The following is a 15,819-nucleotide window of genomic DNA, read 5'->3' as shown; positions in this document are numbered from 1 at the left end:
TCCCCCCACGCCAGAATTAAATTTTAAAACATCTGAACCGCTCTTCCGGCCCCCTTTGCTCCCAGCTTGGAGGATTTAATCCACCCCGGTTTTTTAGGCTCCAGCAAAATATTCGTATTTGTACGGGCTTATTTAGATGTACTCCGTTGCCTCATCTTTTATTCTTATCACACATTCTCCTCCCCTCCCCCCACGCCAGAATTAAATTTTAAAACATCTCTATCATTTTTCCCCCGTTCTTTTTTCCTGTATTGTTTCCTCTCTCCACCCTGCTCCCTTTGTAGGTCTGTGAGGAGCAGAAGTGTGAAGAAGAGGTCTTCCCTTTGGCCATGAATTACCTGGACCGCTTCTTGGCTGGGGTCCCGACCCCTAAGTCCCATCTGCAGCTCCTGGGTGCTGTCTGCATGTTCCTGGCCTCTAAGCTCAAAGAGACCATCCCACTGACGGCGGAGAAACTCTGCATCTATACGGACAACTCCATCACCCCTCAGGAACTGCTGGTAAATCACTGGTCCCCTCCCCAAAATAAATTCTTAGGATCCAAAATGGCCCAGTCACTAGAATTTTGACACGTTTGAACACTTTTTTACTTTGGGGTGTGTGTGTGTGCAGTGTGCTGGGACACTTGCCCTCAACCCCGAGGCAGCAGAGACCACTAAGACCACCTTGGAAATTTGCGTTGGTGCAACGCTGTTTCCTAACACAATGCTTCGCTTAGATTCCAAATGTTCAATCAATGACCTCTGAAGACCACAGCCTGCCATCTCATAATCTAGGAATGTGTTTCACATAACAGGCAAGTGTTGGTGCTGTGTCTGATAACCTGGTGGGTAAAGGCATCTATCTATCTATCTAGACAAAGTCATTACCTGCACTTAGTAGCTGTTCACTAAATATCAGCTCCTTAAGCTTTTGAGCCAAATCAGAAGTTGGCCTTTCTTTGAAAGCCCCTGAGGCCTGGGCTCCTTCCTCAGGAAGGGGTTGTGACTTCTTTACCACCCTGGTGGTCCGGACTTTGCCTTTAGCTTTCTGCACCCTACCCTCACCCCATCCCCCAGGCATTTTCCCCACCAATTACCTGCACATCCTGCCACCTTAAATATTCACATCACAACTGCACTGGAATGGTGCAGAAGGAGCTCTGAGGCCACGCCCACCCTACCCCCACCATCCTCCTTTGTGGCCTCCACACCTTTAGAAACAGTTTGGAAAAGGGGGCCCCCCCATGCACCCCTCCCCCTCCTATTGGCTGGGCCTGCGCTGCGTCCTGGCGCCCAGACGGGCTCCTTTGTGAGGGGCCTGCCTTGCTGAGGCTGTGGCGCCACCTGGTGGTAGACACGCGCACGCCGGGCGCGGCGGTGCCGAGAATGTGCAGCAGGGCATGAATGACTTCACCTTTGAACCGCTGCCAGGTTTCAGCTGCTGCTGGTTTGGGCCGGGAGGCCCAGAAAGGTACTTTCTTCTGGGAGATCTGCTGCTTTTAATAAGGGTACGAGACAAGTGGCTTGTGCTCACGTTCCCCTGTGAGAAGAGGAGGCTGGGATTTCCCACCGTCTTTGAAGACTTGGATTGTTCAGCAGCCTGCCCGGGATGCCCGGACCCTCTGAAAAAGCCCGGGCAAACCCCGAGTGCATATAAAAAGGAACTTGTGAGAGCCGGGGGTCCAGCTTGTTTTTCTTATGGTCCTGCAGGGAAATTAATCTTGCATCGGGTCCGTTTGCACGTGGCCAGGGCCCAACGTGTTCTCCCGGGAGTCCGCTGTGTTCCACGGGAGCCAAGTTGATTGATTTTGCTCTGAACAAACCCGCCTTTATGCCGCCTCTCATATCTTTAGTCGCAACGTACATCTCTGGGTCTCGGGGCGTGGGGGGTATTCTATTTTACAAAAGACCGCTGAGGGAAGGGAAGGGGGTTCCCTCCCGCCACATGCTGAGTGCAGCCAGAGGAGGACACCCCCCCCTCTTGCCCCAACAGCCCGATTTGTCGTTCTGAACTGGTGAGGAGAGGGGGCGCTGGTGAGCTATTCTCCATAGTCTCATGCTGCTGAAGATGGACTGACTGCCTGTGCCCCCCACCCCTGCTGCCCTCATTTAAAAATTTTTCCATTTAGACTTATTTCCATCTTTTCTCGCTCTCCCCCCCACAGTCCTTCAAAAGTATCTCTCTAGCTGAGAGAAACAAGATTTTTTACCAAGGGGTTTGCTGGTCCTGAATTTGGACAAAGGGTTTCATTCTGTGACCTTGGATGGCCATTCACACCTTGCTAGAATGACCTCCCTCTGCAGCCTGAGGGCGGCTCAGAACAACCCTGGTGCCCTTAGTTAATACAGATCACCAACAGGCTCAGCTGCTAACGGAAAGGCTACAGGATCAAGTCCCCACAGATGCACCTCAGTGATTTCCTTCAAAAAAACAAAATAAGGAAAAAGTCATTGAAAGCCCAAGGTGCATAGCACAGCTCACTGAGCCACATGAGTTTGCTGGGAGTCCCAGGCCCGCTAGTGGACAGCTGATTGGATGGCAGTCCTGTCCTCTAGTCATAATTGGGAAGGCCTGAAAAGCCATTCGGTGACGGGGTGCTGTGGTCAAGTGTCATTTCCCCATCCCCCTGATTTCTGCAGGATGTGCCAAAGGGAAGGCTCAGGATGGAGAGAAAAAGCACTTTGGGGCACCAAGTATGAGCAAGCTTACCTGGTTGCCCTACAGGTGTCCGGAGAACCTTTATTTTGAATTTTATGTGAATCAGTTTTTTCCTATGAGGGTTGAGAAGACTGTTGGTCCAATGATAGGGACCTTTACAGTAAAGTACCATGTTGACCTTGGCAGTGTCTTAGAGGTCAGATGGGGTGGGCAGGAATCCAGAGCATCGCATGGAAGTGAGGGGGGGGGGGGGAGTAAGTGAGCTGGTGAGGAAGGAGAACTGAACCAAGCACAGCCCGGGCCACAGCTACCTGAGCCTTGGTGATTCCCACAGCTAAGCGTGAGAAGAGCCAGTCAGCGCTGCAGCACTTCAGGGCCACTTGACTCCTTGGGCCCCATCCCAGCCTCAGACACGAAGTCAGGTTTGGGTCGTACACGCTTGATTTTCCTACCTTCTTCGTCAGGAGTGGGAGCTGGTGGTGCTGGGCAAGTTGAAGTGGAACCTGGCCGCCGTCACCCCTCACGACTTCATCGAGCACATCCTTCGCAAGCTGCCCCAGCCAACCGACAAGCTGCCCTTGATCCGCAAGCACGCGCAGACCTTCAGCGCTCTGTGCGCCACTGGTAGGAGCCGGCTGGAGCCCCTGAGGAACGCTGGGGAGGAGGGGGCAAGGTCTGGGGAGGGAGACAGAAGGGGGGTGGGATGAGCCGCTGGAGGGGGGTAGCGGGCTTGATGGTACTACAGTGCCCATGTCTGCATGTTTCAGGGAGGGTGGTCTGGAGTCTCAAGCATTCACTCCTTGGGTGGCTGTTACTTCTTTATCTGAGTCGGTACATTCCCTCGCTGCTAAACTCATAAATGGTTTATGAGGACAGGTGTGGGGACTGAGGGGCGGGGCGGGGAATAGTGCCTGTTAAAGACTTCTTTATGATGTCTAAAGTGCTCTTTGAAGATTATATAGATGGCTCGCTGGGGGTGTGTTTCAGTCTAATCTTTTGAGGAAAAGGATGGCTTGGAGTTAAGCCCAAGAGGAAATTTGGGAGGGGGGTGGGAGCCCACAGAGGTGCAAGGAACGATGTCCAGATAAAATGACGCTGCTGCAGCTCCCTGATCACAAAAACCAAAGGAATTCCTTTGACCGGACAGCCTTTACTGCTTTCTAGTCTGTCAGTCTGGCCGTCCATCGATGGGGATGGCTGCCTTTTGGGATCTCTGCGTTTATGACACCCTCACGGAATGGTGGTGCTTTGGGCGGGGACACTAACCACTGCCCTTTTCCTGTTCAAAGCTTTCTCGCCAGCCATGCTGACACCACTCCCCACCCCCACCTGATCATCTAGCTCCTATGGGCCCCTTTGCTTCACAGTCGCACAGTAAGCCAAAGGCAATCATCCATGTTGCCTCATGACATTGAACCTTGGCCAGTTCCTGTGCTCAGTGAGCACCCTAGAAAACCCCGAAGCCCCCCTCACCCAGGGGAGAGAAGGTGGCCAGAGCGCCTGTTTTCACAATCTGTGGCATGCAGGAAGGAACGTGCCATTGGGCAGACCTTTGAGGGCAGCGCAGCTCACGGTTGTCAGACAATTGAATTGCATGGGTGGGTTGAGGGGGGTGGGGGGGGGTCACAACTGTTTTCCCATAGCTGATGCATTTCTAGACACAGTCACGTGATGTATAGTGGTGCACACGGTTGAGTAGTGGACCACTGCCCACACGATCGGAGTTGGAATCCACCCAGGGGTTCCTTAGAAGATGGGCCTAGTCATTCTGCGACCTTGGAAATCCGGTGGAGCACGGTTCTACGCTGGGTCACCATGAGCCGTCAAGGGCTGGAAAGCAGCTACCCCTAACAGCGGTGTACACGCCGCTCCGTGCTTACAGTCAATAGGCCAGGCGTTGCTCCGTGTCCCTGCGGGGGCCCTTGGATGAGCAGTCCCACCTCTCCAACCCCCAGCTTCTTCATCTGCAAAGCGTTTAAGCCTGGCGAACCGGCAGCCTTTCCAGGATTGTTGGGAACATTCATGTTGGCGAGATACATACAAGGAAGTGCTTGGTGGACCGGGAGGGGTACAGGGCAGACAAACGGTTACGTGAAATCCATCTTCCCGACTCTTGCCTCCTCAGCCCCCCACGGCGTGCCCTGACTCTTCTGGCTGCCTGCCTGCACCTGCCCCACCAGGGATAGGGCTCCCCTGGGTCACTTCTTAGCCCTTCTCTTTCGGGCCAGGACCTGGCCTCTCTGTGCGTGGACCTTTCGCCCTTTCAGGAGGTAGAGAGTTGGCTGGCTGGCTGTCCACCGACTTGGGGACCCTTCAGGGGGACCCTGGCCACTTTTACACAGTGGCCATTCTTTTGTTCCCTTCCCTTGCTGCCTGGCTTGGGTCTTAGAGGTCAGTCCCTCCTTGACTTGTCTTTGTCTCCCAGGCCCGGCTGTGCCTTCTCTCACCGTGTTCATGGTTCACTAGGGGGCAGGTCAGCCAGTCTTTTTATTCTGGCCCCAGGATGGCTGGGCTGGCCTCCGACCCTAAGCTACCCCATCCATCCCCCAGCTGCCGATAGTCAGGGGTCTGCCCGCCCCGCCTCCCTCCCCGCTCTCTCAGTTGGGGTGGGGAGTGGTGGGTGGAATTACCCAAGCCTGGGCAGATCCCCAGGTTCTGTAAGGACTCGTTTCTGTAAAGTTGGGGGTCCCATCCCCCACCTCTGGCCTTCTTGCCCAGTTCCTTGGGTTTGGCTGCCAACTGGGGCCAGAGGAGGGAGCCTGGGACTCGGGACTGAGGACAGAGGTCTGAGGGAGTCAGAGGAAGTCAGGAAGACACTGCGGCCTTCTGGGGGCCGGGATAAGGGGAAGAACAAACCCCTCCGGCCAAATGGAACCAGCTGCCCCATCCTGAGCCCCAGGCTGGGACTGAGCATAGGGAGGAGCTCAGAGAAGCTTTCTGGGTCTGGAATGGCTGGCTCAGGGGCCAGCACGCCCTGATCTGCACTTGGGCCTAAGTGAGGGGCCTAAGTGAGGGAGCATCGCATGGGCTCCCCACACCCCCACGTGACAGTGAGGACATCGACGTCAGCTATCAGTCCAGGAGGAAAACCCTGCCACATGTTGGGGGGTTCCAGGGCAGAGGGGATGCAAGTGACTGCAAACACAGGGTGCCCTGGGGGGTGATAGGAGGTGCCCCACCCCCCAAGTCTGGGATGTACTGTCTTGGAGCAGATGGGGCACCTGAAGCTTGGGTTTTGTGTGACTGGAGTGGGAGGGGGAGATGTTAGCCAACCCCCCCACGATTCCCCCACCCCCCTAGGCTTCGAGGCTACGTTGTGAAAGAGTCTGTGTGTGAGAGCGGAAGTGCAAAAGGCGAAGAGAGCTGGGTGTGCCCATGAGGGCGGTCCTCCGTTCATTGTGCACTGGTCCGCCAGGTGCTGTCCTGATCCCTGAGGCTCTTGGGAGGAGAACCCCAGCACCTGACATTCCATTTCTGAGTTTCTGATAGTGGGGCGAAGATCTGAGCCTGCTTGCTCCTTGCGGTTCTGACGTCAAGCGGACGAGATGACTCAGGATTTCGGGCTGCTGGGAGAGATTCTTGACACCCGACGTCATGTGCAGCCCGTGATTTCCAGCTAGTCTAGGAGAGCCAGTGACACGGAGTTGGAGATGGGTCCGGAGGGGGCTGCTTCACCTCCTGACCAGGACACCCCAACCCCCCACCTCCTCCTGCACTGGGTGGCCCGACCTCAGACGTTGGCCGCAGCTAGGTGTGCGCTCCCCGAAAGGTGCCCCCTTCCTGGCTCTGGAGGAGAACCCGTGGTGCTTTTCCATGCTGTGGACTTGCCACGTGCTTCACCTCCAGGTGGTTCAGCAGCATCTGTCCCAGAGTGAACGTATCAAAGCAGTAGTAGGTCCAGGGAGGTCACCACGGGAGGTGGCTTGGCCCTTGATCCAGAATGGGAGGAGCTGCCTCCACCCCAGCCCTAGCCAGAACCCTAAGGGACTGAGAGGAAGCCTCCCCGTGGGACCTGACCTTGTAAGAGTAGCTATCGCTTCCAGTCCGGCTGTAAGATGAATGAGTAGCAGGCCCCGCCCACCTGCCTTCCACCTGCGCCTTGGGAGTTCACATGCCTTCAGAGGACAGCGTGTGCTGCACCCATTCTGGGGGTGGCAGGTGGGGTTTTGGCGTCATTCATGGGCCAGTGAGCACCCTGGTTCTGGCCTTTAAACAAACCTGACTGCAGGTTGGAGGAGGGGCCATCAAGGGGTTGGGGATTTGAGGGTTTTTTCCTCCCTGCTTCTAGAATGCTCTCCTAGAACCAGTAGTCTCCCCCTAGTGGTGAACACAGGCAAAGCAGTCATGCCCTGTACTGTCAAAGCTAAACTACTTTGGTCATTGGGGCTGAGCTTGTCCGGCAGAGCCATGTCACCTGAGCTCTTAAACCGCTTTCTCTCCACCGCTTCCTTCATTGGAGGTGCAGGTGGCAAGTTGATGGAACTTGGAACGCACCGTTGACCTTGGGAGGTGGCTTCCTAGGTGTGCGAGGGCACGCAGCTTGCTGCTTAGGGGGTCCCTGCATTCCTCCTACGTGGGTGGGGGGTGATCTTTTGGAAACGCAAAGAGAGCACTGGAGAGGGAGTCTACAGTTCTGCTCTGACCACGCTCAGTAAAACACTCACCTGAAGCGGGAGGTGCTTGATCCAGGGGAAGCATGAGGTTCTTTTTTAGGTAACACCCAAGATCGAGGGGGAGGGACACCTGCTCTACCACATCTTTGAGGGTTGGCGGGGAGGCACTTCCTTTCCCTTCATTGTCTGCTGGGGAGGGGGAAGCTCAGGTTCTCTTGCTCCTGACACAATAGCAGAGACTTTGGGGACTCCCTTGATGAGGTCCTTGCTGTGACACCCATACAACTGGACAGCGAGGGAATGGCTCCCCCATTCGATTCCCCCTTCAGAAAGGGTTGCCACAGGTGGGCCTTCGGTTGGCAAGACGTGCGATCCTCGAAGTGCCGTGAAGTGCGAGGTATGTGTGCATGGTTATCTGCTTGTATAAAAGTGTGTGCACGTGCGCGCGCACGCACCCACGCACACACAACTGCCTTGGAAGATTATCTCTTAGGCCTAGCAAGCTCACATCGAGTTTGGCTCTCGGCCCCCTTCACCCCAAGTGCCTATTTCTGCATCCTGACACACAGCCCCTGCCTAAGGTGGTCAGTCATGGCTTGAGTGGGATTCTCCCAAGAGGCTGGACTAGAGAGATAGCTCTAGGTCATGACCCTTTGGATCAGCGGCTCTCAAGCTATGGGTCACGACCCCTTTTGGGGCTGAAAGACCCTTTCACAGGGGTCACCCGATTCATCACAGTAGCAAAATGACAGTTGAAGTAGCAACGGAAATAATGTTATGGTTGGGGGTCACCACCACATGAGGAACTGTATGAAAGGGTCGAGACATCAGAAAGGTTGGGAACCACTGCTTTAGATGATTTCGGAGTTGGAGGGTCCCTGATGAGGGGTCCGGATGTCCTTGTGGAAAGGGAAGAGGGGGGTTGCAATTGACTGGCTGGCCGGAGCCAAGCAACTTTCTGTTGTCTGTAACTGGTTATTGTCCTTGTGGGGATGGAGGGGCCCCTCATTCCAGACCCTTGAGTCTGTGCAGATTGAGGTAGAAGGCACCTAGGAGTTCACCCAGCCTCTTGTCTCCAGCCCTGTTGACCCCGTGACTCAGACGCATACAAGCAGGCAAAACAAACCCCAGGAGGACACTTAGAACAGCACGCACTTGGGGGCAGTTCCTTCTGATACTGACCAACCTGTTCTGGACAGTAAATGACAGACAACTGAGATGCCGGCAGAGAACGAGGGGATGCAAATGCAAGCCTGGGTGACAGGAAACAGTGGAGATGCACATGCAAGCTTGGGTTACAGGAAACAGTGGAGATGCAGATGCAAGCTTGGGTTGCGCGAAACAGCCGTTGCTACCTATCCTTAACTAGACGGATCCCAATCTAGAAGCGGGAGGGAGGCAGGGTGTTGCCCGAGGTCTGCAGTCTGGGCAGGCCATGGATGCTCCCTTGCCCCAGTGGTGGGCTGACCAGGAGAGTGGAGCCCAGCTCGCTCGAGCCGAAGGACAGCTCCAGTTCGGCTTGCATGGGTGGCATGACGCTGAGGGTAGCTGGCCTGAAGCTGGCAGCGTGTTGTGTGAGGACCTGCCCGTTGGTGAGCAGCTGGGGCAAAGAACCACAAGTCCCCTCTGCAACTTCTGGTCCCCTGGGCAATCCACACGTCAGCACCTGGCTCCCAGAGCTGATGAGTCAGCTGAGACAAGAAGCCAGTGTAGCAGCCTGAGGGTCTGGTCTACAAAACTAGGCGTATGCACGAGCCTTGAGCCTTGCTTCCTGGTCCAAGGACTGTGGCAGAGGGAAGGGAGGGTCCAGACGCCTCTTGCCTGCCAGATGCTTCGACCCAGGGTCTTGTGGGCCCCGGGCCATGAGCTGGCTGCCTCCTTTGCATGATGACTGTCACAGGAGGGAGCTAACGAGGTCACTGGGCAGAGAAACTGCTCTCCTGTGGACTCCGTGTGGAAGCAGACCTACAGCCGAGCAGGAGGCGGGAGGCCAGCTTTGTCACACTGTCCCCAGGAAGAGAGAAGGCATGGGAGGGGCCAGTAGACCACAGGCCTTGCTCGGTGGCAACACCCGTCACGTTGGTCACTCGAGGTTTAGAAGGGGCTAGTGCGCTGGGGAAAGACACCTGAAGTCACTGGACAACCAGCCTAGGAGAGACAGACAGGCGCGTTCTGGGAGCGTGTGTCTTAGGACAGAGTGTGTCTGTTAGGAATGCTTTTGAAATGTGGCCCCGGTACCATGCAGCCTGCACACCCGCTCCCTCCAGGGCTCAGTACAAGAGGTTGGCTGCCCTGTGGGTCTTGCAGTCGAGGGGCACGGTTCTCATGAGGTCGGCTTCATGGGACTGTTTGCTGTGGCGTGGCCTCTGAGGGGTTTGGGGGTGCAGTGCCAGTCAGGAAGAGTGGCTCGGGGTAGGGAGAAGGGATCTCCTTTGGATTGTCCTACATCATCTCTTGTCCGATCTGCTGCCCCCGCCAGTAGGTTCTCCTACGGAGCCCTTGGGTTACAACACGTTACACAAGCACAGAAACGCACCTTCTCTGTGCACTGGCCTCGGCATCCCTGCTCCCTCTCCCGCCAGGGAGGCGCGTCTCCCTCTCCTGCCTGCCCCGCCAGAGCCGAGACTGCTCACCCCTCATGGGACGTGGGGCGTTAGGATTCCCTCTGCCCCTTCCTTACTGCTCAGGCCAGCACCCGTGCCTCAGCCTCCTCATTCTAACAATCGGGCGTAGCGGCCCCAGTGTGCTGTGCTGTTCTGCTCCGTCGTGGATCCCACGAGCTGTGGAGAAGCACCGTGTCACCCAGGCTTTTCTCGGCTTCCCTCTTGACGACAGCAGGACTCTTCTTCTGCGGTGCTACTGCCCGGTTCAAACCGCTGACCGGTGGGTTAGTGGCAGAACGCACAGCCAGAGTAGCTACCACGATGGCAGAGGAATAAGCTGTGGGCTGCTTGTGAGCGAAGGACCCCAGGGAGCACGTGCCTACAGGGCGAGGAGCCGCTGGGCCCGCTCACCCCCGGCCATCTTGCTCCTGGGAGGCACTCCAAGCCTGGGGGCCTCCTGGAACCAGATTCTCGCCGCCTGAGCCTTTTCGTCTCTCCCCCTCTGTTTAATTCTGCAGACTTCAAGTTCGCCATGTACCCACCATCCATGATCGCCACTGGGAGCGTGGGGGCGGCCATCTGTGGGCTGCAGCAGGACGAAGATGTGAGCTCGCTCACCTTCGACGCCCTGACCGATCTGCTGGCCAAGGTCACCAACACCGACGTGGTAGGTGGCCACGACCAGACCTTTCTCTCCCCCAGCTCCGAGAAGAACTAGGCCCCGCTGGGTCTGATGGCCTCTTGCAGCTCCCTCTTGTTTTGTTTTGTCTCGGTTTGCGAAGGACCGTGCATGAGAACCTTACCCTGAGCAGGTCACCGGGGATCGTGAGTGCCGAGAGCTTGCGGCCTGTGGAGTACAGCGAGAATGGGGCAGCACATGCGGGGCCGAGGGAAGGGTGCTGACTCGTTTTCCTGTGTGGCAGAAGCTTTGCTTCCATTTATGTCCACGCTGTCAGGCAGCCTCCCCTCCGGCACGGAGCGTGAAGCAGTTGTTGCCTGCCTGCTGAACATGGGGCCCTAGACTCAGGAACTAGGGCAATCAGCCAGGAGGCTGCCTGTCTCAGGAAGCAGAAGCCCTAGAGCTAGATGCCCCTGGCCTTGGGCAAACCTCTCCACTCCTCCTCGTCTCTCGCTTCCTTTGTGCAGTGTAGTGACGGATTAAAAGCACTTTAAAAAGAGAGAGAGAGAGAGCAGTGCCATACCAGGAACTATTATTAGCAAGAGCTTTTTCCATTCTGTGTGCCCTGTGGACTGGCCCGGCGGCCGGTGCCTTCTGCCTGCCAGGATCTGAAGCTCATGAGAAGAAAGGTTTTGAGACCGGCCAGGCTCAAGGGAGAAGGCTCTGCATTGGGCCGATAAGACATTTCAGCCCTACAAGTGGAGGGGCCAGTGCGGTGGGTGCTGAGCGATCAGAGACAGGGTCTCCCTGGGGCTCACACAGGAGAGGAGACACCAAGAACTGAAGTCAGCAGCAGCGCGGGCCCTAGACCTTCAGGGCCCCCACTTCAGGCCAATGTGCCTTACCCCCCACCCAGTGTGTAGCTGCTGCGATCTTTTTCTTGGGTGGGAGGAAAGGGGGGAAAAGTACTTGGTCTAGAGTAGGGGGAGGGGTGCCAACGTTGAGGCTCTCATGAGTCACCATGGTGCGGCTCAAGAATGCAGGGGAACTTCTCCACGGCACCCTCTGGACGTTCCAAGGGGATTGAGAATGCCCTAATGTGGGAATAGACCGAGGGAAGGGCTCATGTGCCGTCCCCTCCCCGTGGGTGCTGCCCCACAGAGCAAGGAGCACAAGGTGGGAGCACGAGGGTCTGGGGCAGCAGCCTGACACCCTCCCACCCCCAGAGCTTGCCCCGGGATGGGTCACCAGTGCGAGAAAGGACACTGGGTGATGCGTGGGATGTGCTTCGACACACTGCACACTACTATCCGAGAGTTTGGTGTTTTGTTTTTTAAGTAGTAAATGCTCCAAAACGCAGGCTTTTTTTTTTAAGTAAAGGCTCCAAAATACAGATTTAAAGGCCCCTTCCGTGCAGCATGGGAAATGCTTCTCTAACCCTCCAGAGGGAACTCCTGGGTGGAACAGAACATTTGTAGAAAGGATATGCCTCCATTTTTTTCTGAGTCTCTCCTATTAAGGCAGCCTTAGGACCGGGGCTCCCCTGTCCCCAACCAGCCAAAGACAAGTCCTTTCTTGACCCCCAGGCAGAAAAATGTCATCCACAGGAGCCTGTGACCCCACCCTGGCTTTGTAACCACATTCAGATATTTATAGACCGGCTCTGATTGGCTGGCGCATCAGCCCGCACAAAGGCTGTCCCCAGACTCCTCCCAGGCGTCTCCTCCAAGCCTCCCTTGTGGATCTCACATGGACAGAGGTCAGGTCTGGGGAGGGGGTGGCACAGAGGCTCTGAGTAAGGTGACCAGATTTTAACATTGGTAAAGCGGGACACCATTGAGGGGGGTGGGGGGAGGGGCTCTTGATTAAATATTTGGTCTATATGGACCAAATAGACCGTTCCCTAGCTTGTCGTGCACTCTTTCCAAAAATCAGAACTTTTTTAAAACGCCTTGGGACGTTTTAAATCGGGACTGTCCCGCCAAAAGCGGGGTGGCTGGTCACCTTATCTTTGAGGGACATGTCGAGCTTGGGACTGCAGACCAGTCTGCCGACGGCTCTGCTTGGAGAAGCTGCCTGCCTTTCTTCACATACTGTGTGAGCAGCCATTCAAGAGACCGGGCTCACTGGATAGCAGCCCGTTACCAGGGCTCCTACCATGTCCCTCTGCTATAGACTCGTCCCCGGTTTCTGTCAAGGGCCTGGGCCTTCGTAATATCCAGGTCGTGCAGACAAATGACCACTCAGCTATGAGCCAAAAGCCGGAGGGTCCACTCCACCCAGAGGTACCTTGGGAGAAAGCTCTTTTTCTGAAAGAGTAGCCATTGAAAGGCTGATGAAGCAGTTCTCTGCTGACCCTCGTAAGGCCGCCCAGTCAGTCGACTCCACAGTAAGCGGTGTCTTCTCCCTGGTGGGCACAGCCCGGGCCGTGCAGCGTGAGCCTATCCTGTTCCTTAATGGAAGCATTTTTAACGTTAAAAGCCGAGCACGCTTCCAGGTGATAAACATCAAGCTTCTGTCAGACCTCCCCCCGGGGGCGCGCTTGGTCCGTCCCTCCTTTCCTAGGGCTTTTCCCTTATTTTTTAGTGGGAAGGGCTGAGATGCGCCGAGCTCACCTGTATTTGTGTGGGCACAGCTTCCTGGTGTTAACTGTCCTCTCGTCCGCCCGCTGGTGAGGGGCCCAGGCGTGGGGGGGGGGGGGCAGAAAGTTACAAGGACGAGAGTTCAGAAAAGCATGACTACGTGAGCAGCTCTTCCGTTTGCCATTTCGAAAGTGGGCTGAGATGTGGTGTCTTCCAAGCACTTCCTTTCCATTTGTTGCCGGAGGTCCACTCCCTGTGCACTTGCTGGGTTGGGCAGGGCATGGCCTCGGAATACTGTGTTTAGAAGCTGGCCGGGATAGGCAGGGAGAGGGGTGCATGGGAAGTAGTGGCCATGGAAAATGGAGCAAAACCGTAGCATGGTGTGTCCACATGCATCAGTGTGTGGGTGTCCTATAAATGCTGGGGAGCTTCACATCAGAGCAAGGCTGTGTGTCAAGTGGCAACCTGTCGAGAGAGCCAGGCTGTACTGTAGGAAGTATCCAGAAGCACACAATGAGCCCCTCCCTCAGGGAAGCCAATGCCCACAGCCCCTTGGAGTCCCTGGCTGGAGCGCACTATGAAAGAGCCCACCACTCCGTTTGCATGGGAGGCCCTGGAGTTCACCCCCCCTTTCTGATCACCAGGATGAGGGGAGCCTGTGAGATACCATGGGCCATTGGGAGGGGGCGGGGGTCAGCTGCTGAAGGGCGGGGAGCATCTCCCCCGGTTTGTTTGGGACCCTGCAGCAAATCCACACCCACCCCCTACCCCACCCACCCCTGGCTCACTGGCCAGGGCAGGTAGCTTTTGGTAGGAGGGATCCAGGCGAATGCAGGCCTTGTTGCTCCTGGTTGCCAAAATAAACCGGAATGCTTCATTCCTAAGAGAAAGCTTGAGTGAGAAGCCGGACAGTTTTACAGGGAATAAAAGTCTCAGAGGGTGGTATCTTGTGAGTACTTTTCCTTCCAAGTCATAAGTGTTGCTAAAAACAGGCACTGGCCAGTTTTGGCTTTTTTTTTTTTTTTTTTTTTGTGGTGGTGGGGTGACGTGGGGGACTTCTACCGGGACTTCCGTTGCCAAGGGTAAGTTTGAAGGGAGCAATGGGCTGCCCTGGTTCCCTGGTGAACCTGTCCCCGGCTCTGCAGGCCCAGTCGAGGTTCCCCTTCCGTCTCTCGGCCTGGTCCGTGCCTCTGCCAGCATTGATCTCACTGTTGCCTTGTCTATAGAACCTCTTGAACAAGACCCAACTGGCAGGGCCCTGGGGGGATGGTGCTGAAGAGAGGGGGAGGGAAGGAAGGAAAGAAGGACAAAGGGTAGGCAGCCGTTTCGACGGCTTTGTGTTTCTGAGCGTGGAAGCCAGGGATGGTGTCCGGCAGGGGGGCCTGTGGGAGAAGGGGAGACGCCAGTGCTTCCCACTGACGCGAGCGACAGACAGAGGGCGCTCTGGCAGATTCCGGCTCTCGTTGGTGTCTCTCATGGGGTGAGGGCTTCAAGAAAACCAGGGACTGCAAGAGACGGCTATTTTAACCATAAAGGCTTTGAGGCCCCTCATTATCAGAGCCCCCGGTTGGGTTGAAACCCCTGGTTTCTCCTGGCTTTTTAAAAGTTTTGAGTCAAATTCTCACGTGACTCAGTTTCACTCATTCACGTCTATTCGAAAAGGATAATTGAGACTCACGGGCCGTGCAGACGTGGTGACGCTCCTGGCAGGCACTGAACAGACAGACGTGTGGAGTCTTTCTGCTCCGGTAGAGAGTTACTGTCTCAGAAAAACCCACCGGGGCGCTGCTGCCCGATCCTGTCGGGGTGTAGAGTCGGCATTGAATCCGTGGCAGTGAGTTTGGATCGGGGTTTGTGAGAAGAGTCTCGAGTCCTGTCTGCTGACAGCCATCCTCCTCCCCCAGGGTCTGGGGAGAAATGGTTTCGTCCGTCAATAGGCCCAAGAGCGGATTGCGGGCTGCCTGCCTCCCTAGAGACACCTAGCATTTTGTGTTTCTGGTAGTCAGTAAGGTAGCAAAAGCCAGTTCCCCACGCCATGGAAGAAGTCTAGGTGTGAACTACGTGCCCCCAGTCAGGGCCTGGCCCCTCCTGGTCACACATTGATGCACCCCTGTTCTCGAGGTACGCCTTAGGCTGCCTGCGCATAGAACCTTTTGCAGACCTGCAGGCAGGGGCCTGTGTAGCCTTTGAAGAGTTGCAGAAAGGGACGCCGGCCCTGGGAAGTAGCAGGAGTCGAACTAGGGGCTGATGCCTCCCTCTCCTGCCTCCTTTCCACCACCCCTACCCCCACCCCGCCTGCGGGCTTCATTTTGTATGCAAGGAAGTAAGCCAGAGAGCCTGCGAGAGAGGAAGCATGAGATAGTTTCCTAAGTCCTCTCTGCCTGAGTTGGCCGCGGGTCTGGGGTTCATTCAGGCCTTTCTTCCCCCGTTGAGTGCAGTGCGTGTGTGGTGACAATGGAGGATGCAGTGACACAGAGGGCTAGTGCTAAGAGTTCTGTCAGCCCATTCATGGAGGCCGAGGAGGGTGCAGGGCCCGGAGCCCGCGCCAGCAAGCAGAGGAAGTCAGAGGCCGGGTAATGAGCTGGAGACCACAAGCCCTGCTGCCAGGGCTCCGCGGCCGGGGAGGGGGTCCCTGCCGTCCCAGAAGTTGGAGGATTGCCCGACCTCCAGCGCTGTGGAGTGCCACCTGTCCAGGCTGACAGACAAGCATTATGGCTTCCTGTTAATCGGCTTCATGTGGGGCAGCCGAGCACAATGGCTGG

At 56.2% G+C, this 15,819-nt stretch overlaps 1 protein-coding gene across 1 annotated transcript in view; it reads left to right on the top strand.

The window, feature by feature from the left end:
• Positions 1-15,819, top strand: part of CCND2 (cyclin D2) — a 21,007-nt gene that overhangs the window by 2,016 nt on the left and 3,172 nt on the right. The window contains exons 2-4 of the mRNA XM_004717642.2: positions 285-500; positions 3,105-3,264; positions 10,375-10,523. Of these exons, the coding sequence (XP_004717699.1) occupies positions 285-500; positions 3,105-3,264; positions 10,375-10,523 (525 nt within the window). The remainder of the gene's footprint in view (positions 1-284; positions 501-3,104; positions 3,265-10,374; positions 10,524-15,819) is intronic.

The sequence above is a fragment of the Echinops telfairi genome, unplaced genomic scaffold, assembly GCF_000313985.2.
Source record: "Echinops telfairi isolate 266 unplaced genomic scaffold, ASM31398v2 ScPeMD7_7479;HRSCAF=8517, whole genome shotgun sequence".
NCBI classification, from domain to species: domain Eukaryota; kingdom Metazoa; phylum Chordata; class Mammalia; order Afrosoricida; family Tenrecidae; genus Echinops; species Echinops telfairi.
The sequence above is the reverse complement of the archived record's forward strand: the minus strand, read 5'-3'. Positions and strand labels throughout refer to the sequence as shown.